This window comes from Lepisma saccharinum, chromosome 2, assembly GCF_977018435.1.
Source record: "Lepisma saccharinum chromosome 2, izLepSacc3.1, whole genome shotgun sequence".
NCBI classification, from domain to species: domain Eukaryota; kingdom Metazoa; phylum Arthropoda; class Insecta; order Zygentoma; family Lepismatidae; genus Lepisma; species Lepisma saccharinum.
The window spans coordinates 201,474,613-201,502,612 of NC_139230.1; the positions used below are offsets into that span (position 1 = coordinate 201,474,613).

Below are 28,000 nucleotides of genomic sequence, written 5' to 3' on the forward strand. Positions count from 1 at the left end.
ATTTTACCTATGCACAAATGTTATCTTTTATATTTAATAAAAAATAAGGGATTTAGCAAATATATGGTTTGGAGCACATGTTTTCTTGTTTCCAAGATGGCTACTGTTTGCCTAAAAATTGTTACTTTTTAATGAATATAGCATTTCTATCCCTCCTATGGGAGGGTCGTACACTTGTGCATTAAAATCACAATTTGCCATTCTTTTCCTACATGTTCTTCCAAGTCTTCTTCAAATTCTTCTTTCTCCTCCCTTGTACATCCTGTTTGTGGAGCATACACTTGAATTATTTCTATTACTTTCCCTCTTACATTCATTTTTAGTTTTATTATTCTGTCATCATTTACCCTTTCTACTTCCTCACTTATCCCACTTCTGACTACAAATCCAACCCCACTTCTCCTGCCCTCTTCAGTACCTGCCCAGTACAGTTTATAGTCTTTCCTAAATTTCATTTGTCCTCTACCTTTCTTGGAGGCACAGAGTGGTTCGGATCCCACTTTAAACTGTAGGTCCAGTCCCGATAGGCCTTGCTGTGCATAAAGTGGACTTACAACACCAAATCAATCAATCAATCCTCTTCCTTTCTATTTCATTTCACTCATTCCAAAGATGTCGATTCCTCTTCTCTCCATTAGATCAACAATTTCTTCAGTCCTTCCTGTCAGTGTTCCAATATTCAATGTCCCTATTCGTAGCATGCGTCATCTCCAATCAGGCCTGTCAAAATCTACACCTAGGTGGTGGTGCTGCCACCTGTGGGTTCTCAGGTACACCCTTGTTTTTCTGTCGGGGTTCCAACTCCCTTACCCTTTCTAGATCCCTCCAGGCCCACAAGGCAGGGGGGGGTGGGTGGGGCAAACACTATTATGGCATTGTTTATATTCTTCATGACACAAGGCTGTCGATGGGTATCTGTGGTATTTGCTGAGTATGTCCATGCCACTGGACACCCTTCACACCCTGACAGCCTTGCCGCCTTGGTCCAGGGTTGCTTATTGGGGTTTCACCTTATTCACAGCTTCCCCTCATATCTGAGGGAGGTTTCACTATATGCCACCTGTGACCCGTCCAATAGCTGACGCTCAACACTGCTATTCTACACATCTATGCTAAACATTTTTAGACCCTGTTGAAACAGAACAAAAATACGTGTTAAAACATATTGTGACTGATATTGTTTTTGCAGTTGCTGGAGCTGAGATTGACCAGAATTATGTGAAGAAATTGTTCACTGAATCTACAAACAGTTCTGAATCTAAGGTGCACTGTGGCATTGATGACCTTCTAGTGTGCTACCTAGTGGATGATGGAGGAATTATAATTTCATCTAATCAGGAAAATGTTGTGGTAATTCTCTTTGCTTAATTTATCATTCAGAGATATTTCAAAGTTAATATTGGAACCAGCATGGGAATTGGTAAGACCCTGATATTCAATTTCTTGCTTTCGAAAGTTTGATGATAGAGGGTACATTTTTCAAAACTTTCATATGCTTAATACAATACAATATTCTAATGCTTTCCTGTAAGGAAAAACATAAGAAATGTATTTTTGAGTCATTGATTTATTGTAATGCTTTCAAATTTCATTCACTTTATTCAATCTTGCATATATGAAGAGCAGCCAGCTTCTGTACCAGTGTAAAATCTAAGAATATTTGTAATGCATAAATAGAATATTTTATAACATTTTTATTTCTCACATGCATTGAAAATTGCACTGTATTCCTATGAAATAAAAGCATGTATTGGAGAATCAGTTTCCAAAATAATCAATGAATACAATCAGTATATGTAAACTTTCTGCTTCGTTGCATCACTATTTATGTGATGGTATCTTGTATTAATCAATAGGTGAGGTTTTTTTTCATGAGATATTGCAAGAATATGTTTATAAGTTTTAGAAATTTTGGAATTTAGATAACCAAAGGATGGTTCATGTTGTGACTATTGTCTTAGTTAATTTTACAATGTTGACAACATGTGATGTGAAATATCATTTTTTTTAAAATTCAGAGTAATTGAATTATGCATTTATATTTACAACAATAATAATAGACAATAGGGCCTCCCCAATGGCACAAGGGGTCCCAGGTTCGAGACCTGGTGGGGGCACACAGTGGTTTGGATCCCACTTCATTAAACTGTAGGTCTAGTCTCGATTAGCCCTACTGCACATAAAGTGGACTTAAAATACCAAATCAATCAATCAATTAATTTAAACAACAAAAATATGTTTGAATTAAGGCTGAACCGATACCGATGCCAAGGTATCTCTATCAGCTGATAGCAGTTGTGTCGGTATCTGAAAATATGAGTTTGATTTTATTTACCGATACCAACTGATACTTTTACAGCATTTTGTTCTTCCGTGGGGCTTGAAAGAATGCCATGCAACACTTTCACAAGAGTCTAATTATCCAGGACATTATGCAAAATTCGAAGTTTCCATTTATTTTGCACCAATATTGTGTGGAAAAACTGTATTTTCTGATTATATTAGAGGTATTTCAATATTTGCATGTAATTTTTTTAATATTTTGAAGCAAAACTGATAAATTGATACTGATAATTGGAATACAATACCTAGACACTAATATTTATCAATATTTTGAACAACTTTTTATTATTACAATTTTCAAGCATTGATATCAGTATCGGTGAGAATTGGTAAGAATATTGGTGTCGGTATGGGTATCAGCTCAACCCTAGTTTAAACTGATATATGCCAACAAAACATAATAAACTGGGCAATGTTAAATACTAGAAAAATTGCAACTTTTATTAATTCAAATCCCATTGATTTTGATTGATTGATTGAGTAGGTGTTTTAAGTACACTTTATGTACAGTAAGGCTAATTGGGACTGGGCCTACAGTTTAAAGTGGGATCCGAACCACTATGTGCCTCCACCAGGTATCGAACCCAGGACCCCTTGATTACAAGGCGATGATGCAACCACTGCATCTTTGGGAAAGCCCTTAAATTCCATTGAATTTATACATATTTATAAATGCCCTAACACAAGTTTTTCTTGTTCAGTTTAGCTTTATTTTTATTGAGGAAGAAAAACAGAATTCTCTCAATTCGTTTACTTTGTTAGTGTCCTTTGTAGAACAATTTATCTGGCAGATGAAAGATTATTGCAACATAAGATATTTTGAAGTTGATTACATAAATTTGAGTGGGGAATTCTTATAAACTTAATAATTTTTTCGTAGATTAGTATATCCCATAACATTTGTGACTTGTGTTTGTAGATGTATTTTGAGTCTGAATATGTGGAATGGCAAACGTAAACCCGTACCTGAAATTAAATATTTTAAATATGTATATATACCATTTAATTTAAGGGAATTAGAGTTTTTGGATACATTGGAATCGCAAAGACCCTTATATTGTTAATATATTTGTGTGTATGTGTATGGGTGGTAATACGTACAGCTGAAATAGAGAAAACATCTGCTTGTGCCCTTGAGTTTTTGGAACGTTCACCTTGAAAACCGGGAATTATACTTGAATTTTATCAGGGTCATAGAGTGGCCACCCTGTAATATGATTTTCTATTTTCCTTTCTCAAAATTTCAGACTGGAAGCTTCTTGGGACAAGGGGATCCTCAAATAATGACTGAACTTGTGAACAAGTCTTTCTTTCTGTTTGAAGTACGTTATAATTTCCAAGCATGGTGCCGCAGGGGCGAGGAGACTACAACAGCAGCAAACAGGAATTTCCCATCAATATTACCAATATTTAAGCATGCACTTTCCTTGTTGAATCCATCTTGGCTATTGAACATTGGACATACATTTGATACCATGAAATATGCTCTATCCAGGTATGAATATTATGTTAATGTTTATATTTTTATGTAATGATTCTTTATTCTTACCAGCATTAGTAATTAAATTTGATTCAATACCTGATGCTGAAACCACAGTAATTATTCAATACGTTCATCTCTAGTTGAATCATTTTTAATTGCATATTATATTTCTTTGCATTGTATATGCTATTATTTGAACTGTAATATTATGTAAAAATACATAATATTCCTGTTTTCCCATTTTGTACATTTGGGTTGAGGAAATATTTCTTTGAATAGAAATACATACTAGTTCCCAATTTTCAAAATATTATATTTGACAAAAAGAAATAACAGTCCTGACAAATTCTAAAAAATGTTGACTCTGTATGAAACGGAAAACAAAATATGCATTTATGGCCGAAATTTCCAAAACATGCAACATATGTAAATGTGGTTTAATTCAATTACATTTTTGTCAAAATGCATAAGAAAAATAATTTTTGAAATATACCTTTTCAATAAAAACCTGCATTTGCATGTAAATCCTCATTCTAGTAATTAGTCAGTACATAGTGAGTTAGTCGGTAAATTTCACTCTTTGACTAATTTCCACCCCTGCTATCATGTTCTCTCTCTCCCTCTCTTCTACAGTTTGTTAGCATGGAGTTTTCCCATTTCAACAGAGGCTCTTACAGAATTTGGGTGGGATCCTGCAACTTATAATGACAGCCATGCTCTGAAGAAAAATCATGGATGCGTCACAAAGTCAACCTGGTATTATTTGAGAGGAGCTAAAAACTATCATGGGCAGTTCACTTGTGATGACTGCACCCGTCAGATGGAAGTCACTTTTCTAAGAAAGGTCAACTTGTTGCTTGTTGTGACAGAAAAGCCTTGCTTCTGCAGTGAGTTTATTCATCCTCTGAACCAGCTGCCTGAAGAAGGTACGTTGAATGCAGTTCAATTTTATTTTGTTTGCAACTTGGAATGATATTTGTACAGTTAGAAGCAAATTGCCATTGCTAGGACGTTCAACTTACATCCTATCTTGAAATTTTTTTTTTATTGTGGATTGCCTTTTGATTTTTACAATTTTTACTATGTCTAAAAGGAAAGTAAATTATAAAAATTTTACAGTAGTTTCTAACACAATCCCCATGTGCAATGCATATTCAGTATCTACATTTGTTTCAGTTATTGTGGTCACAAAATTGGTGACTTGTCATTTCAGCACTGTGTGCCCCATCTAAACTACAACGCACTATATTTGAAATGTTTTATTGCCAAAGAAGTATATCGCGAGTCAGGGGTGCCCAAAGGGGGGTTTCATGATGCGGCTGCGTCATAGGAATTTTTTTTGGGGAAAAATTTTTATACCAATTCTATATATCTTCACAAAAAAATGGGGGGGATCGTATCGTTTGATTGACTTGTTATTGATTTTTAGTTTTGGTTATTATGTTTAGTTTTTCTACCTACCTGTGGGTGATCGCGGCAATAGGGTTGAAATAAAACACCACCTCTTATGCCTTTAGAGTCGATTTGGATGGAGGGGGGAGAGCATAGTATTCGCATTAATACAAGGTTAGTCGAGCAGACAAACTGTGCAGAATAAGGTTGACTAACAATGGCAGTGAGCCTAAAGTATCTAAAGTAAACATAAGTATATTGCTTAAATATGTCTGTATTATACAGTGACGCAACCACAGGGGGATGCAAGGGGTCATTGCCCCCCCCAACCTTGGAGGGAAGTCAATTCTAGGGTAGCAAAGGGGGGGGGGGCAAAGATTGAAGGTCTAGGGCACCTGCAGGGGGCACAGAGGAGCAATTACCCCTTCAATTTCAAATTTTATGCAAAAAAAATATTCATTTTGTAAAATTTTCTTGCTTGCTTCGCTCGAATTATCTGCTTTTCTCGTTTTCGTCAAGTTCAGAGCTGTATCTAGGGGTGGCAGGAGTCGGCCATGGGCACTGAATGATCTAAAAAAAAGTTGTAAAAGAGAGAATGCCATAGCATCCAGTGAAATTATTTGCGCCATATTAAATCAGTATTGTTTTCAATTTCAAAAATTGGATCTAAAAATTATCTTGCTCGCTTCACTCGCATTCTACTTGTTTTTTTGTAATGTAATTTATTTTCAAAATATGTGTTGTATATTTGTATTGAATAAGCTTTGAATACGTACCAGTGGCGGCTGGCCAAGTGCAACAAGTGCAGATGTTTTCACCTAATTTTCAAATTAATATTGACATTTTTCATTTGCTTGTTAAATTTAACTATTTCCCAGCAGAACGCACACGATAATACTCAAATAACACGCCGCTCGGCGCTACGCACGTATTGAGTTCGTCCCAACCCAAGAGCAAACACCGCTATATAGGTTGCGGAAAACTTAGCCGGTTGTCATGGCAACGGTGACATCACCTAGCGTTGGCCTTGAATGGGTGTCGCCTTCTAGATGAAGCAGTTCTCTCGTCGGAGAAAACATCGCATCCAGTGCTTGTGGCAAAATCTTCGCGTTCTCGCGAGATCTTGTTCCGCGTGTGTGGTTCGCGTTTCCTATCGTGTGTTGTGTTCATGTGTTGAGCTGTGGTTTCTACAATGAACCCAGTAAATGACTTAGTGTGTAATTTGTTGCAGACACCATTTTCCAGATGGACGGATGAAGACAAAAAAGACGTATTAAATTGGGGGGGGGGGGGGCACTGGCACTTACTATTTGTTTTCATTGCCTATAAATATACTTCTTCACCTGTTATTTTAGGCACGAGCCGCTACTGATACGTACACAACTGTTAGCTTGTTGCATATGTATTTTCTATTTAGTCGCTCCATGTTGCATATGTGTAAAACATATGTTGTACATGAAAGTTGCACATGTATCTTCAGAATGCATTTATCATTCATTTTCTGCCATTCAAAAATATAGTCTGTGTTCTTGATTTCCATTATTAGCTAATGTGAAATTAACGGTGTTGAAAAAATATTTCAAATTGTTTGTTCCAAACAAATGCTTTAGCACAGACTTCTACTCTCTTTTTGCGTAATTTATGAGTATAATAACGTATTTGATACTACTACTGGTAGTAGTAGTAGGCCTAATAATAATAATAATACTAATAATAATAATAATAATAAAGCCATTATTAATGTTATTATTATTATTATTGGTATGTTTATCCTGGTACCTGCCCCCCCCCACACAAAAATTTGTGGTTGCACCTCTGGTATTATATTTTTCTGCAAATTTTGTCTGACAAAATTAATTTGAGTAATTAATTCAGCATAAACAGGGGTGGGGGGAAATGTTCTACCTTTTTGGGAGGGAGTGCATCATGGGCCTTGGGGGGGAGGGCACCCCTGTCGCAAGTGGTATTCTAACACTCCTGTGAGTCTCCTTCTCTAAACTCCCCAAAAATCTAATCTACACAGTGTTTGAAAATGTCAAAAATGACCAACATTTATAGGTGTGTGTGCAGGTTGTTAGTAGAAATTTGCTCTCATCGAAGCAAATTCAGCCAGGTTTTGAAAGTAAGGAGACACAAATAGCAGTACTTTTTTGAGTAACTGTAAGTAGTTACTTTATGAAACAATAAACTGTGCCTCGGTTACTTTTTCACGTAAGGAACAAGTCCTTTCGAGGCCTCCTGAAATTGGGTTCTTTCACACAAAGTTACATGAAGTTTGTTATTTTTATTGTAAATAACAGAAATAAAGTTCAGTTAGATAGTATTTGAAAAGAAAAATCAAATTTAAAATAGCATTAGATCGAAAAATATTGACTGCAAAATGCAGAAACCAGGTTATGTTTTTTTCATTCTCTACCCTTTTATACCAAGAATAAATGGTTTCAGTTTTTAAAATTTTGTATTATGTGAGAGACAAACAACATAAAGTTGATGAGTAAAATGTCGGTCTAACTGTTATAGCTTTTTCTTGAACCATGATGATAATTATTGTTATTATTTCTACTGTTCAAGTAGACTCCCCTCCCCCCAACAAAAAATTCTGGAGATGCCCATAGCAAGGAGTTAACTAATACCGAACCAAACTTTCAACGAATCCTGTGATAATTTGATAAGTTAGTAACTGAAAATATTCAAGTATTTCACTTTTAGCTAAGATAATCTGTTAGATTATGTGCATATGCTTCATGTATAATTTCCTAGTTTTATGTTTTAACTATTCATAATAAAAGACATGGGAAAATAATGGAAATTAACAAGCACTTCTCAGGTTGCCACCCCTTCTCCTTCTACATGGATGATGCTTTTGTTGAATTACTGCACTAGTAATCTATAAATTTCCCTTTCTAAATACATATAAAAACAAATTGATGATATTGAATAGAAATGTATCATTTTCACAGGATTCACGCTCGCAATTGAACACCTCTCTGGTCTACTGGCAGAAGTGTTATCAATCTTGACTTGACATTCCGCACTGTAGACTTGATTTATAATCGTAATTTTTAAAGAAATTATAATTACACGTGCTTTAAAAGTAATAAATACTTCATCCCTCTCGAAACGCATATGGATGTGTATTACTCCATATATATTCCCTTTAGTGAATTTTTGATAGAAGAGTGTGGAGCACGCGGAAACCAGTTCTTCAGCTTGCCTGCGATTTCAAGCACGCCAGGTGGAGGAAACTGTTCATCGCAGACACCACTTAGCTCGTACCCAGCGATAGTGTCCTACCTGTCTGGAAGAAAAAACTTCCCCGCTGTCTGGGAATACAAATGCTTCCCACTTTATCTTGGGTTTATGAAGTGCATCAGACTTGTATACCCTGTACCAGCTAACTGTAGACCAGGCAAACAAGAACAAGTCTCTGCGCAAGTAGTGATGCGAGATGGCTCCACAAATGAACAGTGAGAGAAACTGGATTGCGTAATGGGCAACTGGAGTTACCCAATTTTCCTTCTTCTCTATGTAAGCGTTGCAAACTTTTGAAAAAAAAAATGTCTCCAGGTCTGTACGTTCGGTTTAAGAATTTCTTAGGGAAATATTAGGGATAAAACGGCAAGTGCAAATTTTGATAAGCCATACATTAGCGAACGGAATAAGGTCTGGACTGTACCTCCGTGCATGCCATGCAATTTCGGTACATGGACAGACAGGACCATACAGTTGGCAACACTACACTTTCACCACTCGATTTCCCTCCTCCTCTCTGCCTCTATGTGTGGTCCTGCTCCACAATTAGTTGGGACAGGGTATAGTTTTGTAGTAAGAGAATGAATTTTAGGGTAAGCTGTCTAAATAAATTGATTCTTTTCTAGATCCAGGACCAGATATTTGTGATATTCAGAAGCCATATAGGCAAAAGCCAGATATATGCTATGCTCATGATGAAAGGGTAAGTTTTATGACATCAAGTGATAGTTATTGGTGAAAAATGTCTACAAATATTTACTTTGCCAAATTCAGAAACTTGTAGGGTTAGGGCTAAAAAGTTGTATTTTTACAACTTTGCATATAAATTATTATTGAATTAAAATTATTTCTATCTGAAGTGCACTAAAATATAGCCACATGTTTTTTTTGGTACAAAAAAATGTGTTTTATGCCCAAATATATGATTGTTTTAAATCCAAAATCAAGAAATAAAAAAAAATAATGAAAAAAAATAATAATAAAAAGATTATTGTACCTATACTTTTTATTCAATAGAATCTTTCAGGCTTGATTCTAGGTCTGTCTTCAGAGGGTCCCAGGAATTAAAACATTAAAAATGTTTAAACATTTTAGCAAAGATTGATAAAATAAGGGGGAGGATCCTGGAGCCCTCTGAGGAAGTAATCATTATTGAGTGGCTTGGATTTTTTTTAATAATAATAATAATAATAATAATAAGGTTCCGGAAAAACTTGGAGAATTTGGTTTTGCAGAGAGTGTAAAACGAAATTATCTTCTTGTGATGAAATATCAAATCATACAACACCGTGGTTATATCTAGCAAGCAGTTCACCTGCAGGAATAAAATAAGTGGAGATAAAGTACCGATACAAAATTTACCAATACTGATAATTGATATTCTACCGATCCGATATAAAATTACAAATGGTTCATTGACGTCCTTAATAAATGTATGTTATCAGATAAACCAAGATTTTGCAATGCCGAAAGGGCTAAATAGAAAGCAAAGAAGGAGAAAGGAAACACTCACCAGACAGTAGAAATAGTCAAATTTTCGCAGACACGAGCTGCATCGTCAGTTGAAGAAGAAAAGATGGAACCAGAAGTTGAAGGTTCTTCGATCAAGACCTGGCAACTCTACAGGTCTCTAACTTCCGGTTCCATCTTTTCTATCTTTTTGACTATTTCTACTGTCTGGTGAGTGTTTCCTTTCTCCTTCTTTGATTAATAGTACAGAATGGAGATTATATGTTTATATCCATAAAAGTTATAACAAAATGGCATAATGTTGCACTAAATTGTAAGATATTTATAGATATATCAGATCAGAAAAATTATCAGTAATTTTACCAATAAACCAATATGCCTAATCAACCGATATTGATAGAGTACCGATTAATCTGTCCCATCCCTAAAATAAGGCTATCTTACAAATTGATTATAATGATCGAGTAAATATACTAAGAATATTATGCTTGATTTTTAGGAAGATGTATCTGACTGTGGTAACGGAGCATCATCATCTCATGAGATACCAAGGAGCACGGCTTTTCTGGTGTTGCTGCTTTTGTGGAGTGTGACTTAACAGAGGACTACTTTAGTTGGCTAGGAGATATTTATTTGAGGAACTGCTTCAAGTGAAATGGCTTTTTTTGTGGATGCATTTCTAATTTAAATACATAGTTTACTACTTCAGATTATTTAGCAAACATGATCAAAATCATTTAAGAAAGTAAATGCTATGTAAGATCATTAGGTTGTAGACATGCTTGAGTTATTTTATTGTTACATATTGTTGTTTCATCCTAAATATTTAAGTAGCATGTTGAGATGATATTATACACTGTGTTAGCAATATACATGTAAATCAGTAATATTTTCAGAAGTCTCTTTTAAACATTAATAACTATGAGTAGTGAAAAATGTACTTAGCTATAATATTATTTGCCTTTAAGAACCTTAATATTGTGCTGGAATTACTTGTCCATGACTTCATAGTTGTGATATTTTTCACAGTTTGATAACTGTGCTTTTTGTGTACCTGTCTTAAATGACTTGTTTGTGAATTGGAAACAAGAGTATAAAATTTAGAATTGATATGGAAGGAAAGTTCAATTTGGAAAAATTCAGCTCCAAACCAAGACTTGACACAGCACCCGTGAATTTGAGCAAATGTTTCATTATTTTAAACATAATTGAAACTCATAACAATAACACTTGTTGTCAGAGATAGATTGTTCCTTACAGTCACATAGAAAGAAGACATGCATTATTATCTGGGCTGAGTTGATACCAATGTATTATTATTGGCCAGTACCAATTGTGTTTTTATCATAAAGTATTGGTTCAATTATAATCATCGATGCAGGCTGATGTTTTTCCTTTCGAGTTGTGCCTCATGCAGTATGCAAAATGCTGTGCAACACTTTTGCTGAGTCTAAATGTCCCGAGAATCATGAAAAATACATATTTTTTATTAATTTGGTGTAATTTTTTGGTGGATAAATTGATTTTGTGATTAAACGAAAGCTGTTTTAATATTCTGTTTATCTCATATGTCAGCTTATGAATATTTTAAAGTAGAATTCTGATAGATCGATTTGGTATAGTTTCAATGGAATATTTGTAATTTAATGTTTGTAAATATTCTGAACTATAAAGGTAAGGTAAGGTAAAGGTACCCCTGTGCATGTGCACACATGCCATGAAGGCACATGTGGTGATGTGCATTTAAAGAGCTTCACATATTCTTGATCTTGGCCGTACTTGTGATGATGTGATCAGCATCATGCCCAGTTGCCTTTACCCCCAAGAGTTGCCCCCAGGTACCCATTTATACTAGGCTGGGTGGACCTCAGAGCCGTACAAAAACAGGGACATGACTGGAAAAATGACTGGTCCAAATCACCTGCTCTGAGATAGTAACCAGATGCTCTTCCAACTGAGCTACCATCGCTGATATATTCTGAACTGTGAAATGCTATGTATTATTATTGGTATCCGTGTCAGTGGGAATTGGTATTGGTTCATCTCTAGTTCTTACTTAAAACTTTAATCTATTATGGAGTAGCTATCAAAAACCTCAATGTCCTGTATTCATCAGTAAGATACACAACCTGATTCAGAAAAGAATATTATATATAGAGTTCACTATTCTCACTGATATGTCAGCATTGGTATTGGTTCAGCCCTATTATTTATTTTTGCAGTTTTAATTGAAAACCTTAAAAAGGTAAAGGGTGGAAGAGCATCACCCTAAAGCCAGTTATATGTAGTGACTAGTGTGTGTATTTTGACCCAATACATGTGATGACACCTTCCTATTGCCCAAATACTTGCAAGGTAAAATGCAATGGGAGGGAGGGGGCAGGTACAAGGTATTTAAGTTAGTAAAAATGTGTGGAAGCAATTTGGAAATGTGCAAAGTCCCTTCCTGGGCATGAGGCCAGTAATAGGGGACAGAATATTTACCATGCAGACGACATGGAGCATACCGCTGGTGAAGTAGGGAGAGTCTTTCTCGACTATGTGCTGTATCTGAAAATTTCTCAGTAAATAAAATTAGAAATATTGACTAAGGTAATGTGAAGAGTTTGAGTTTTTCCATTTTTCTCATATGGTAACCAAAATTGAACTATTCTTTCATATAAAACAGCAGGATTCACAAGACAGGCAATTTTAGTCTCCAGTTGGATCTCTCTACTGTAAGAACAATTTCATTATTTTTAATGTTCATTGTACCCAGAATACTATGTTTCGTGGAATATTTTTTTAAAATTGTGATATTGCACATTTACCTGTACTTTTGTAAAACATGGCAACTGTTGCAAATTACTTTCTATGCAAAGAGATTATTTTAGCAAGAATCTAACATAATTTGACTTTTTCTGTTTTTAGAAAATGTGCCTAATTCAAATCTTGATCAAATTTCTGTTGTGTGATTTGTTAGTGCATTAGGGATATTGTGGTGAATGTTTTAAAAATTTATACTAGTGCTGCTGATTTCTTCATAAATAATGTTCCGCAAGGAATTTTGATCTTAACCCATCCTTCACAGTGGCTCATAAGTGACTGCACGTGGACCCCAAAGACTTATTCTTCTTAACGTATACAGGCACTAACTCAACATTAAAAATATATGTAGATCAGCAATAAGTTTGTGCTAAAATGCAGCAAACTTGTTGCAACCCTATATACAGAAATTTACTAGATAAGAAACAAAAAACAAAATAAGGTTTTCATTCGATTCTCCCTTGTAATATGGAACCCCAATTTTATGCTCCGAAATTTATCCTGTTCCCAATATTGTTATAAAATTTCCACAGATTATACATTTTTCCACGTTATACGTTCTGTAGACACAGCCCCTGAAAAAAGTATAATCAAGGTTCTATTGTAGTTACAAAGACATCATATTGACAATGAGTATGAAACGTATTCCTCAGTTTATGACAGAATAGGTTTTTATGACCTGTCTTTTTTGTTAACTTCACAAGGGAACTGGTTGATAGTACATATGAAATTCAAATATTCTTGCACCACTTATTTATTTATTTATTTTGAACAGCCTCTCTCGATATTGAAAATTCACCTGGCACAATTTCCAATGATAAATCAGCTACTCATGAACGTATTTACCCCCCAAAAGTGTATGTAACAATTGTTTGTAAAGATTTTACAACAGGCATTGTTATTAACTTATAATAATTATACAGTAAAATCAAAAGAATTTTTCATGGTGGGTGGTGAGACAGTATTATTTTAGTTGGAATTCCTAGCTTATTAATTACTTCATACAATTCTTCGTGAATAATGTGCCTGCTGCTTCAAATCTATACAGAGCTGGTGAATAGCAATCTTATATTCACATTTCTTCATTTGCCTAAGAGTGACATTTTGCCCAATGGTGGTGTTCCATTTACACTGATAATCACTTGTTAGTCTTTGAGTAGATTCAGTCTTCCAGCTGAGATCTTTGTACGCTATTCTTAGTAGCTCTATACTTCTACATGTTTCACAGCGGTTTATATCTTTTTTTTAATACATAAAAATGTACTGCTGAAAACTAAACAGAAACTCGGTGAAAATTACCAGTTTATTTTATTTCACTTTCTGAAAGAAATGTATTTCTCTCAAAGAAGAATGAGCTTTTGTATTAAAATTTGTTAATTATTCTGAACATGTCATACAAGACAAGTTTCTAAAATGTAAGATAAATTAGTAATGGTGAATGGGTACATTTACATACACCTGAGACAACAAGTTAGTTAATTTTATGCACCATTCTTTGATGGATACTTTTCAGAAATTTATCATTCACAACAATTCATTTGTGAAGTGAAAGAGTTGAGATTTAGTTGCAAATTTATTTTTGAAATTGACTAATGGGAAGAAAAAAAGGTGGTACTTTTAACATGGTAATGCAATGTTGTATGTCTTTACAAGCTGTAAAGTAAGTAATGACTTACATTCTAAGAAGGTACTCAACACAATGGTATTGGGGGAAAAGGGTTGGGTACAAAGTAACCCAGAAGAAAATGCAAGGAGAAAGAAGTGTTATAGAAAGTGTGCCAAACACTTTCAGTCATCATGATGTCTGAAAGTATTTTCAGAAAGAAGGAATTGGGTTCTTAATATACTAAAATTTCACTAGAACTCTTTACAATGCAGGCAACTTCAACTGTTTGTTAATTGAGTATTAAATGTGTCATTTTAGAAAACAAACACAATTTTCCATGATAAAACGTTTCCTGGAAGGTTGCTTGTATTTTTGTACTGTCTAGTTGCTATGTATTTCATAATGTTTAGATACTTTAATCTTTCCATGTCATTTTCTGTTTAACAGAAGATCCTGTTGCATGTTTCATAAAGTATTAATATTTTTATGTCAACACTAATTGTTCTGTAAATAATACATAAACTTGTGGATGGGGAAATGTGTGTGTGTGTGCATTATATGCAAAGTGAAATTCACGTGACAAAGGATTTAAGAGCCGTGTTGTATTCTAATAACAAGGGACCAAAGTTCTTTCATAAATGAGTGTAAGAAAGTATTTTTCTCACATGTACATTGTGTATAATATGAAATGGAGAGAATGTACTATTTATATTTTTCATAAAAAGTAACAAAGAGCCAGCCACATTTGGGAAAGATTATGTACTACATTATCATTGCTTTAGTTCTTTACATATGTATTGTTGTGTATGTGTTACGTGCTTAAATTATTATATAATGATTAAGTCAACTGTGTTAGCCAAGGTTTATTTACGATTCTTCTTCGTAAAGAAATAACTTGATAAGCAAGATTAATACTAAGAAATTTATCAAGGAAAAATTACAGGTACATAAAAATTCACGTTATATGTAACAATAGGTTGTGAAATTGCTTAAATTAGAATTGGTAGAGTGACAAATTACTTTTCATTGCACAATTGTTACAAGAATATTTAGCTGAAAGGGCCAGGCTAGTTGCCAATTTGAAGGGACAAATCACGAGAAGATACAAATGGGTAAAGACAAACCAAGTTGGAAATACTTGGTGCCTGTTTATACTCTACCGTAGCAGACTGCACTTCCCCTAACTGCATAAAACTGAGGTTACCAATCAGAGTGCTCAACACTGAATAGATATGGAAGCGTGCAACTGCTTACTGAAGTCTATGATAGATCAGTCTAGTCATAGATCATAGATAAAAAAAATGCCACCTGTGTTGGAGATTAAACAGACACCCTAGGAAATCTTGAAGGTCTTAATGGTAGAGTTGCTGTTTTTTTACGAACACAATATTGTTCTTTTTGTCTTATGATATACATATAGGTTTGAACAGCTTTCTGTAGTATAACATAATTATGTTTAGAAGTAGCCTAAAGGAGCAAGATATGTGCCAGCATTTTTACTAATATTCTTCTTGTGATAAAATCCCAAGAGTGCACTTAGTCTGTGTAACCACATACAATTCATGTGCATAGAGCTGAAGTTTGTGTTTGCTAATCTTTGTATATTCATTATTTGCAGAGTTCCTTAGTACATGTAATAAAAAGATATTGTTACTGACATAACAGCTTATTATCAGTATCATTATTGTTGAGAACTTCATAACAAATAATTTATTATATGATATTGGAAATTAGCAGGGTATGTTATAGATTCATTGTACACATAGAAAGTTGTAGTATCAAATTTAATAAAGAAGCAATAGTTGTGATAAACTGCACTTTGTGGTATTTTTAAGACTGCTGTTCGTGGGTAAGTAGATTACCAGTAGGATTTGATTTGATTTATTTCTGTTGGTTTGATCATATGTAGTACAAAAAATACAATGATATTGAACAGGTCAATCTTACATAACTAGGTACTGAAAAAACTAAACAACATCACCAAAAAATTACTGTGCATATATATAATAATACACAATACTATTTAAAAAGACAAATCAATGCGAAAAAAGCCCAAACCACTACTGGTCTTGCTAAACATATCAAATACAATAGCCATAAAATTCAAAAGGTTCAAGTCAAACACACTGCCCACACTCTCCTAGACACCAAAATCAAGGAAACACACGCCATAATGCACTTCCCGCACGAGAGCTAAACATCGATAGCGGGCAAGCACCCCACACTTGGATTCCCCTACTACAACAGTTATCGCCCAGAAATAGCAGACGACACAGACAACAGCCCACCTAGCGGCACCCAGAGAACTACAAACAAAAGACGCATGCCAAGCAACAGTACAGCAAGTTCCAACGAGGATGGTGGCAGTGGCCACTGAAAATAATCGAAAAAGAAAAACAGCTTCGCGGATAAAAGTGAGGACTAGTTTGTGCATATTTAAATCAATGGAAATGATTGTTATAAAGCTATTACAAACATAGTAAGAGAGAAACAATCTGTTGTAGTTTGTACGTAGATGAGACAGGATAAATTATTACAATATACTCAGTCCCAGGAATATCTGGAATGAGATTAAACCTTCCCATATTTTGTACCCTTCCAACAGTGCCTCAATTTATTCTTGAGATGAGAGTTGTCCGAGGTATTCTGTATCTCACTGCTGCTTTTCTCAATGACAGACTACCATCCTTGATACCCTGCAACGCCTGATGTCGTCCTCCATCCACCCCTTTTCTCTCTCTGTCTTTCAGACACAGACTCGACCATATCTGAATGAAGGCACAGGGATATAATTTTTTATCACCATGGCAACTACGAATACCATGATATTGGATTTTCATTATAAGACATGAAATCCTAAATTAGGATGTGAATTTAACGGGGGGGATGCTGGGGAGTCCTTCCGACAGCAAAATTAATTGGCAAAAGAAATGAGTGGCATTCACCAGAAAGAAAAATTTAGCACATATACTGCTCAATACACATCAGGACATTGTCCTTAAAATTAAGCAAATGGTAGTAAAGCAACATAAAATAACCTCCCAGTGAATCAATCAACCTTCGACAAGTGCAACCATATAAGATTCTAGGTGGATGCTCTTGCCCCACCCCACATGTTTTATTTACTCGACCCCTGTATGCGAGTCTAATTATGCTACATTCACCATATGTCAGTATGAGGTTCGTAAAAAGATATATTATGCAACAAGTGTTAAAATGTATTGACGATATGTAATGCAGGCTTCTGTATACACCATAATCCTTATAGAGATAACATTGAAAATAAATATATACCTATAAAATCATCAATTTTCAAGGGAGCATACAACTGCTTCACACAGAGCCTCTCCGGCTTCCATCACACCAACTAGCTTCTTGCAGGGTCATTTCCTGTCTTGGTCTAGAATTCCAGTAGGGTGGATGCACTTGCCCAACCTCACCATGCAAAATCAACACAGCTCCCAACCTGACCATCTCCGATTTTCATGAAATTTGGGGAGTTGAAACTATGCATGGAACTTAGTAACTATGAAAATTTTTAGTTTCGGTTGTCGTGTAATTGTTAAATTATTCAAGGTCAAAGTTAGCAGAAATTGCCCTTTTTGAGCCCGCTTAGCTATACTAAATGTGCCGTAAGTCCGCCCCTATTTAGCCTAGGAAGCTCAAATAAAACTTATTGTACAGGGAATAAAACAAGCTTTCCAGTGGTATATAGCAAGCCCACCTTTCGATAAAAATATAATTTTGTCATGTGACCTTGGCATTTGACCTTGAATATCTCAAAACATGCCATCACCAAAAATCATGAAAAAATGTGTTTGGTCCGTCATGCCATACTATAAAACATATCAAAAAATCATTCTGGGACTGCAATGGGTTCAGGAGATACAAAATAATATGTTCAACAATGTGACTGATAAAAGCCTCATTACATGAACTATGACAAGTCAGAAGTCCTTTAACACCCCTACAAAATGAAAAGGAGTTATCCTGGTCATGTAAGAAATAGGTTAGGCACAGGGAGATCCCTAGCTGTGTGTGTCACCCCGTTTCCTTTGAAATTTTTGTGTTGAATTCAATATGGCAGTCAACAATATGCCGGATCTGCGCTTGACACACACAGCTAGAGATCTTCCTGTGCCTAACCTATTCCTTTCATGACCAGGATAACTCCTTTTCATTTTGTAGGGGTGTTAAAGGACTTTTGACTTGTTATAGTTCATGTAATGAGGCTTTTATCAGTCACATTGTTACACATATTATTTTGTATCTCCTGATCCCATTGCAGTCCCAGAATGATTTTTCGATATGTTTTATAGTATTGCATGAGGGACCAAATATATTTTTTCACGATTTTTGGTGATGACATGTTTTGAGATATTCAAGGTCAAATGCCAAGCTCACGTGACAAAATTATATATTTATCGAAAGGTGGGCTTGCTATATACCACTGGAAAGCTTGTTCTATTCCCTATACAATAAGTTTTATTTGAGCTTCTAGGCTAAATAGGGGCGGAGTTACAGCACATTTAGTATAGCTAAGCGGGCTCAAAAAGGGCAATTTCTGCTAACTTTGACCTTGAATAATTTAACAATTACAAGACGCACGAGACTAAAAATGTTCACAGTTACTAAGTTCCATGTATAGTTTCAACTCCCCAAATTTTATGAAAATCGGAGATGGTCAGGTTAGAAATTGCACATATCTGTGTTGATTTGGCATGGAATGACTCCTATAGAGTATATTATAGTATGAACTCGCATGTTAATGAAGAATTAAATTCATGTTGCATTTTTCAAATTGAAATCAGATCGTTCACCATCGTGAATTGACACACTAGTAGCTAGCTTGCAGACCAAAGTGACAGGTGTTGTTGGAAGCGAACCCTCAGTGATCAACAGTGCCGGCTCTAACGTACGTGCAACACGTGCATTTGCACGGGGTGGCAAGCTCAAGGGTCGGCAAAATGTATAAAAAAATGGAAGCTGCATTATTTGAGGCAGTTTGGTCTTCTTGGGGCAGAGAAAATTCAAATTAAATCCATTTGCATATGCAGTATAAAGCAGAAACGGATAAGAGAAGCAAAGAGTAACTGCGAAAGAAAGCGGTGCTGATAGTTTATATTAGTTGTCCTCTACAAAAGCAGATATTAATGTTTTGTCTGTGAAAATGGTAAACAATGTCTACTGTGCATGTGCGGTGCCAAGTTACAACGCTATCTATTGTTTGATCGCCGGCCAGTCCTCTGCCCCGCCCTGCCCCCCTGTTATCGAGGTTTGAGTTAAACTGACGTGTCACATTCGGTAGTCTGAAATAGAGCTGCATTGTTCTTTGACGTGTTGATTGCGAAAGGTGGTGATGATAGGTATTGCCGAATTGCGCAAGACGCAATAGTAAGTACGAATATCCGCTGTTTTTGTTGTTGCTGGTTGCACCTCATTTACGATCTTGACAGTGTAACGATAGTGCAGTTAGTGTATGTCGTGTGTGAGAACTTGCGTGCATTTGAGTGTGACAATGTATTGAGAGAGTTGTGTATTTGTGCTGTCATTAAAATGATTTGTTGCATTTGTAATTGTAAATTAAGGTATGTCTGATAAAAGGGGGAAAAAAAACCTCTCGGGGTGCAGAATATAGTAACGCAAACGAGAAAAAGAGTGCAATATAGAAAAACAAAGTGGAGCTTTGAACAAATTTCTGAAACTTGAGGCAAAAGATGTAGTGAAAAAGAATTCAAAACCGGTGATTCTGAACTTGAGGCAGGTTGTTCTAATTGCAATCCTGATGATAATGGTGTATTTCAGAAAAAAAGTGAAACAGAATCTCTTTTTGTCGGTGCTCAGGATGTAGTGGAACTGTATGAAGAATATACAGATCCAAAAACTATGGACACAAGTGAGATTTTAAGAAAATGTGAAAATTTGGAGAAAATTTTAACACATGAGGAACACCGAGACATTGATGCCACTGAGTTATGTGATGAACTGAAAGTACTTTCCCACCTAATAGAAGATGATTTGCCTCCACTTGAAGTGTTGCGCTACATTATTGGCAATTGTTTCACTCCAAATGTAGCCGTAGCTTTGAGAATACTGCTTACTCTGCCGGTAACAGTTGCAAGTGGTGAACGTAGTTTTTCGAAATTGAAGCTTATTAAAACTTATTTACGTTCCACAGTGGGCAAATCGCGGTTAGAAGGACTTGCCATGATCTCAATTGAACATGAAATTAGTAAAAATTAGACTATGGTTCTGTTATTCGTGACTTTGCAAATAGAAAAGCTAAAAAAGTTCATTTGTAAGCTTTCCAACTTAAGGGGGGGAAAGGTACAAAGTGAATAGTGTAATCATGAAGAAATCGTGGTTTACGAGGAGTATATAATTGTACATACATAGTTTATTGTAAATAGTGATGAAGTGAAGATATGTTACTTCATGTGCAACGTTCTGGAAAATGTACACAATTATGTACAGTATAAATAGTCATGAAGAAATAGTAAAACAAAACAGGAGAGCTGAGAGTTCTGGACGTCGGCAGAAACTATGGCGAGTAAATGCAACAGATATTTTATTATTATTAGGCTTAAACATATATTATTTTTTATTTATGAATAACTTATCTTCTCACATTATGTATTCTTTCATTTTATTATGTAAAAAATTGGTTATGCCATGTGAAATTGCCACGGATAACAAGCTTAGTTGTTCATACATTATATTTTCTTTGTACGTATTTTGGGGTGGGGGCGGCAAGAAGTAAAATTGCACAGGGCGGCAAAATTCATAGGGCCGTGGCTGGTGATCAATGCAACCTTTCGAATCTAAGCAACATGTCAAGATGCATGTGTCGCTTGTCACTCTGACTGGGCTATTTTCTCAATGGTGTTCATAGTGTCGCCTCGGTCTGTTGTTCATGCATGGGCGGTGAATGCTTGCTTATAGATTGAAGAGGTCCATGTTGCTTGTCACTCCAGTGTGAAACACTTTGTTACCTGTCATTTCTGTCTGAAAAATCCCTAATCTTTATGGCCCCCCCTCATCATAATTGGCAACAATAGCCAGGGTGGCCACTTACAGGGAATTCCAGGAATTATGCATGAATTATTGGCTCCGGGAATTATGCGTGAATCCTGCGTGAACTTTTGTCTGTAGACGCGAAAAATTGCAACTTTTAATAATCCAAATTCCACTGAATTTATACATATTTATAAATGCCTTGAGGCAAGTATTTCACAGTTTAGCTTTTATTTTTATCGAGGAAGGAAAGGAAAGTTGCATGGAAAATAAAACAGGATTCTTTCAATCCGTTTACTTCGTTAGCATCCTTTGCAAAACACTATGACAGACGAAAGATTATTGCAAGATATCTTGAAGTTCATTAGGTAAATTTGAGTTTGAAATTCTTGTACAACTATCAATTTTTCGTAGATTAGTATATTCCATAACATTTGTGACTTGCTTTTGTAGATGTATTTCAAGTCTTGAGTATGTGAAATTGCAAATGTAAATTCACACCGTAAATTATTTTTTTAATACATGTTGTGTAAACCGTTTAATTTAATTTAATTAGAATTTTTGGATATGTTGGAATCATACAGGTTCTTTATATTGTTAATATATTTGTATGTGTGGGGGTCATGAGAGGTGGTAATATATTAGGTTGTAATAGACAAAATATCTGCTTTTATCTGTGAATTTTTGGAAAGTTCACCTTCAAAACTGGGAATTATACTTGTATTATATCATGGTCCTAGAGTGGCCACCCTGTTTACTTAACTAATCGATTTTCTAACTACATACAGTATATGTACCTGCCTTGCACCTACAGCCACAAAGCAGTTGAATGAAATATACACTCTGTCTCGGAAGTCTCTGGAGCTAGTGAACGAAAACAAGTCCTCTGCAAAAATAGTAACTCAAGAGGGCCTGACCAATGAATGCATTAAATGGGAACTGAGTGCATGGAGGGGACATGCGACTGCAGCTACCAACCGTTTGCAGCAGTACATGCTGCTTTGCTCTGCCCACTCGCTTTCCCCTCTTTTCTACCATTATGTGCAGCCTTGCTCCACAGATTTCCGAGATAGAGTGTAGGTATTTGTTGGCTTGACTGGCCAGCCCTGCTATTTGCCTATTTTCAGGAAAACAGTGAGCAATGGAATGGGCGGACGTTTCAACGACCAAAGGTAGCATGAAGGGTTAATTGCAGTCATGGTAGGACCAGCGATATCTTATAGACAGTGCTCGAAACAAAAATTCCTAACTGCGAGGATGCTTGCTCGAATTTGGTAATAGGTGAGGCTTATACGGTATTGCTCAACATGAAGACAATGCAGTAGGTGAGGGAAGGCCTATGTGAATTTTCCTAGCTGGGGAATGCTTTAAGAATTTTTTTTTAACTGAAGGGATACCCCCCCCCCCCCGTGTTCCCTCATACCACTTCGAGTATTGTTACCAAGAAGTGAAAGAGTGTGGGCAACTCCTGAGCTAAAGTGGACTGATTTTGTTTACTTCTCTCGCAATCACCCAGAGTTGCCAGGTTGTCAAGATGAAAATATGGGATAAAATTTCAATCACAAGTTGAAAATAAGGGACAAAATTTCAAAAGCACAGTATATAGCCTCAAAGAGAACATTTCTACTTGCCTTTTTGTCTTCATAACAGTTCTTTCTTATGAAAAAACTAGTAATAGATGTAGATAAAGAAGATACTTTGTTATTCGTGTGGTCCATTCCTCAAGCATGCTGCATGACATCGCTGCAACAGCCATGTGCTATTGAAAATTCTTTGTTGCATGATTTGCAGCCTGCTTTACATTTATTACTACTATCCTTGATTCTTTAACCACAGGTGAAAATATTCTTCCTCCTAGCATCACTTGCGAAATACACAGTCGTTTATCTTCTTTGTACAGTCATAGACACTTCTGGATTGTAACGATTCAATTTAAATTTAATGGGATTGTTACAACCCACATGTGTCCATGACTGGAGGATTCTACTATATGTTTAGCAGTCATCTTCAAACACGTTGAACAGCAAAGGATACACACCACGCTTGCTTGGAAGGAAGTTTGATTGATTTATTTATTTTACTTCGCGTTTTGTGCCTCTTGGCTAATTTGCAAAGATGGGGATGAGTGATGAATGGACATTCACAAACAACCATGCCCGAGCGGGATTTGAACCTGGGACCCCTGGCGTCGCAGCGCGATGTGCTAACCACTCGGCCACAGGGTCCGGCTCTTGGAAGGAAGTAAGTCCCAAAAAGAAGACGAAAGACAACAAATAAATACCCATGTTGGTTTAATAATGATATCATTAAATTGATAAAGTTAAAAGAGTATTACAGAAAAAATATAAAATTTAGAATAGGATATAAGTCATTGTTTCGGCAAACTAGAAAGCAGGTAAAAACAATGATAAGTAGTGCCTATTACAACTACATAAAGGAATTGGAAAGCAATTTGAAATCAAATACTAAAGAGTTTTGGAGTTTTATTAGAAATAAGAAAAGTAATAATGGTGCTTGTAACAGCACAATGAATTTTGAAGAAAATTCTCTCAAATCTGCAAAAGATATTTCTGATGGTTTTGCTAAATATTTTAGGTCCGTATATGCTGAAACATCTGAACCATGTATAGTGGACGAACGCACTGAGTCCATTATATCATACACATTAGCAATTTCGCCAGTTAGTCAGAAAGAATATGAAAGTGCTACAAAACAGTTAAAAGGCAAACGATCTAGCGGCCCAGATGAAATACCACCTTACATTTTGAAAGGATGCTCTGAGGTATTGATGTATCCTCTACTTAGAATTTATAACTTAATAATGAAAACACAAATGTTCCCTGATATCTGGAAGAAAACGCATGTATGCCCCATCTTAAAATCTGGTGAAAGTTCAAAAATAGAAAATTACAGGCCCATATCGATTCTCTGTGCACCGGCGAAAGTATTCGAGTCTATCCTATACAATCGCATATTTAATCATGTAAAATGTTTCTTAAGTGACAATCAACATGGTTTCTTTCCAAGTAGATCAACGCAAACAAATCTGATAAATTTTGTCCAAGATATACATGATGCGTTCCACGAGAGACTTAGTGTACATGCAATATATATAGATTTCGCAAAAGCTTTTGACAGAATTAATCATAATATTCTTCTAAGAAAACTTGCAAGTTTTGGATTCTCAACACAATATGTAAATCTTTTCAAATCTTACATTATTAATCGAAAACAATATGTAACTTATAAACAAGCGAAGTCTTTTCTTTATGATGTTAAATCTGGGGTTCCACAAGGTTCAAATCTGGGTCCTCTATTCTTTGCAATTTATATTAATGATTTACCAGGTACAATCAAATTTTCAAAGTGTTTAGTGTACGCAGATGATGTTAAAATATATAGAGAAATTAGGGATATTACGGATACTAGGAAATTACAGACTGATATAAACATGGTTCATAGGTGGAGTGTAGAGAATGATATCAAGTTTAATATTAAGAAATGTTCATACATGATATTTACTAGAGCACGAAATAATGTGCGAAATGATAAGTATGTTATTAACGGCGAATTTGTAAAAAGAGTGTATTCAATCAAAGACCTAGGAGTAATTATTACCCATAATATGACTTTTAGTGAGCATATTTCTTGCATTACCCAGAATGCCTACAGGAATCTTGGATTTCTAATAAGAAATGCTAAAAGTTTAAATGATATATGCTCTCTGTGTATGCTCTACAAATGTTTAGTTAGAAGCAAATTAGAATATGCTTGTTCCGTGTGGGCGCCAAACTGTGAGTCCCAGAAAAATATGATTGAACGTATACAGAAGAAATTTCTCAGATTTTTATATTATAAGAAGTATCGAATATCGCCAATAATTCTTAAAATACCATACAATGATTTATTAAATGAATTTGATTTTGTAAGCCTGTCAAATAGACGTGAAATTTCTCAACAAATGTTTCTGTATAAAATAATAAATGGACATATTGATAGTAGTTCTATACTAGAGAGAATATGGTTTAATGTAAGACAGGGTCATTTACGTAATAGACGTTTACTCTCATACAAAATCCCAAGAACAGAAATGTATAAAGGTTCACCAATACAAAAAATGACACTTCAATATAACAAGATCTCAAATCATTTGGTGGACTTAGATTTCGGCATGACGAACCAAATTTATGAATATGTTAAAGGGGTATCTCTCTTAATAATGTATTTATTATGAGAATTGGATTTGTCATATTGAAGTTTGTTGTAATGATATATTGTACCAGTGTTTGTGATACTTGTTTTGTGTAATTCAGATGAAATGTGTAAATATATGATAATTTCTGTTGTCACAGTTAAGCAGTAAACCTGATCTGTCACCAAGATGTATATATATGTATATATATATATATATATATATATATATATATTATGTATTATCTGTCTATGTTTGTGAATATGTGTGTGTGTAAAGAGGAAGGAGGGAGAATGTGTACGTGTGTACATACAAGTTGTAAATGAAAATGTAATATTTTGATATTACCTTTCTGTAATTGGAGATTTGTCTCTGTTGAAGGGAAATAAATAAATAAATAAATAAATAAAGAGTGCAGAGGAGGTAAGGTAAAGGTAAAGTTCCCCATGCATATAGCACCGTACTATGAAGGCATATTTATGGAATGTGGGCAAGGACGTATTTAGGGGGCATGGACGTCCACAGGATTTTTTCCAGGGAGGGGCAAGCAAGGGAGGCATATTTTTCCCAACAATAGTGATGTCCCCTCAAAAGCCACTGTTTCAGTCTGAAATTATCATGTTTCTTCAACGAATTTATAATAATTAGCATAACTTACTGTTATTGAAATGAAATTTTGTGTGAATTATATACTTTTTAGGTGGACATTCATTTTCCAGGGAGGGCCGTGCCCCCCCCCTTCCGGACGTCCATGTTGGGGGAGTCTAGGAGGTCCGGAACTTTCCAAAAGATTTACTAAGTACAAAAATTAAGTAATGAAAATAATGGATTAATTCAATAACTAAAATTAAATAATGAATATGTACTTCCTGTTTAAGGCTCGGCTGGACCTTTGGCATGCAAATGGGCGAATTTTTTCAAATTTTCCTCTCCATTCGAAAAACTTCTTGGATATTTCAAAATATGGAACATTACATCAGCTTAGAATTCCTTCTAGAGCATTGACGTGAATTTTCATGAAGTTTTCTTTCATTGTTGTCTAGATATTATCAATAGTTTAATAGACTTAATAGACTATTTGAAAATAAGATCCTTAGGAAAATATCTGGATCTAAAAGGGATGAGGAGACAGGTGAGTGGAGAAGGTTACATAATTTAGAACTACATAATTTGTATTCATGTCCAGATATTATTAGAATAATTAAATCAAGAAGACTTAGGTGGGCAGGCCATGTGCAACGAATGGGAGAGGAAAGAGGAGTTAACAGGATTCTTGTTGGGAAACCTGATGGTAAGAGACCTGTAGGAAGGCCCAGACAAAGATGGAGGGACAACGTTGAGATGGACCTAAAGGAAATTGGTAGGGATGGAAAAGAGTATAAAGATCTTGCTCAAGGTAGGGACAGATGGAAGGCCTGTGTTGCTGCAGCCATGAACCTTCGGGTTTAAGAAGGCTAGAGAGTTAGTTAGTTTAATAGACTTATGTAATCACAAAACTATTGATAATATCTAGACAACAGTGAAAGAAAACTACACGAAATTTCACGTCAATGCTCTAGAATGAATTCTAAGCTGATGTAATGTTTCATATTTTGAAATATCCAAGAAGTTTTTCGAATGGAGGAAAACTTTAAAAAAATCGTTCATTTGCATGCCAAGGTCCAGCCGAGCCTTAATCGAGGGTTATTTAGACACGTCAGTATAACGTTCAGACCTAAAACAAATTCCAACAAAAGGTCTGTAAACTGTTTTTGTTCCTACTTGGTGTACTGATCAACAGAAAAAAAGTCTACCCAAATCTGGCAATGTTTGATGATAATACAAACTTACAACTTCCTATTGTGTACTTACTTAGACCTATAAACAGGTATTCTACTTTAAATTTTTCACTGTTGGTTCCATTTTTTGATCCCATAGACAAAATTTGTTGGTTGAAATTAATTCCTTGACCATAAAAACCGAAAAATTGATGAAAAATAATTATTCTACGCTTAAAAATAAACAAGTTATAGGACTTCCTCTGACTTTCAAGGTTACCTGCGGCCATCTTGAAAATAACCCACTTCCGGTTGCCAGAATTTGGTAGACTTTTTTTCTGTTGATCAGTACATCAAGTAGGAACAAAAACCGTTTACAAACCTTTTGTTGGAATTTGTTTTAGGTTAGGCGTTTTTTTTTTTTTGGCTAAAATGACCCATCTAATTTATTTCCTCCAAACTTATTGGAAGGAAAGGATTATATTGTGATCATACGACTTTGAATGACGGTAGAAGATTTATGCAAGATTTATTACTACTTGCAACGTAAGGTTCATAAAATATCACCAGGAACTTTACTTTTCGTCAACTGGAACTAACATACTTTTTTGTATTTCATTTCTTTATCTATTTGACATTAATTCCCTTGCCAGGGCAGTTTTTTTCTTTTTGCAAATTTTGTCGTC

At 35.3% G+C, this 28,000-nt stretch overlaps 1 protein-coding gene across 2 annotated transcripts in view; it reads left to right on the top strand.

Moving 5' to 3' along the window:
• The window catches only part of LOC145984265 (voltage-dependent calcium channel subunit alpha-2/delta-1-like), a 102,337-nt gene extending 86,185 nt beyond the window's left edge, over nt 1-16,152 (top strand). For both annotated transcript variants that reach the window (XM_083117875.1, XM_083117876.1), the window contains 5 exons: nt 1,190-1,350; nt 3,591-3,838; nt 4,460-4,752; nt 9,097-9,173; nt 10,440-16,152. In XM_083117875.1, the coding sequence (XP_082974001.1) occupies nt 1,190-1,350; nt 3,591-3,838; nt 4,460-4,752; nt 9,097-9,173; nt 10,440-10,538 (878 nt within the window). In that variant the 3' untranslated portion in view covers nt 10,539-16,152. The remainder of the gene's footprint in view (nt 1-1,189; nt 1,351-3,590; nt 3,839-4,459; nt 4,753-9,096; nt 9,174-10,439) is intronic.
• Nucleotides 16,153-28,000: the final 11,848 nt, after the last annotated feature.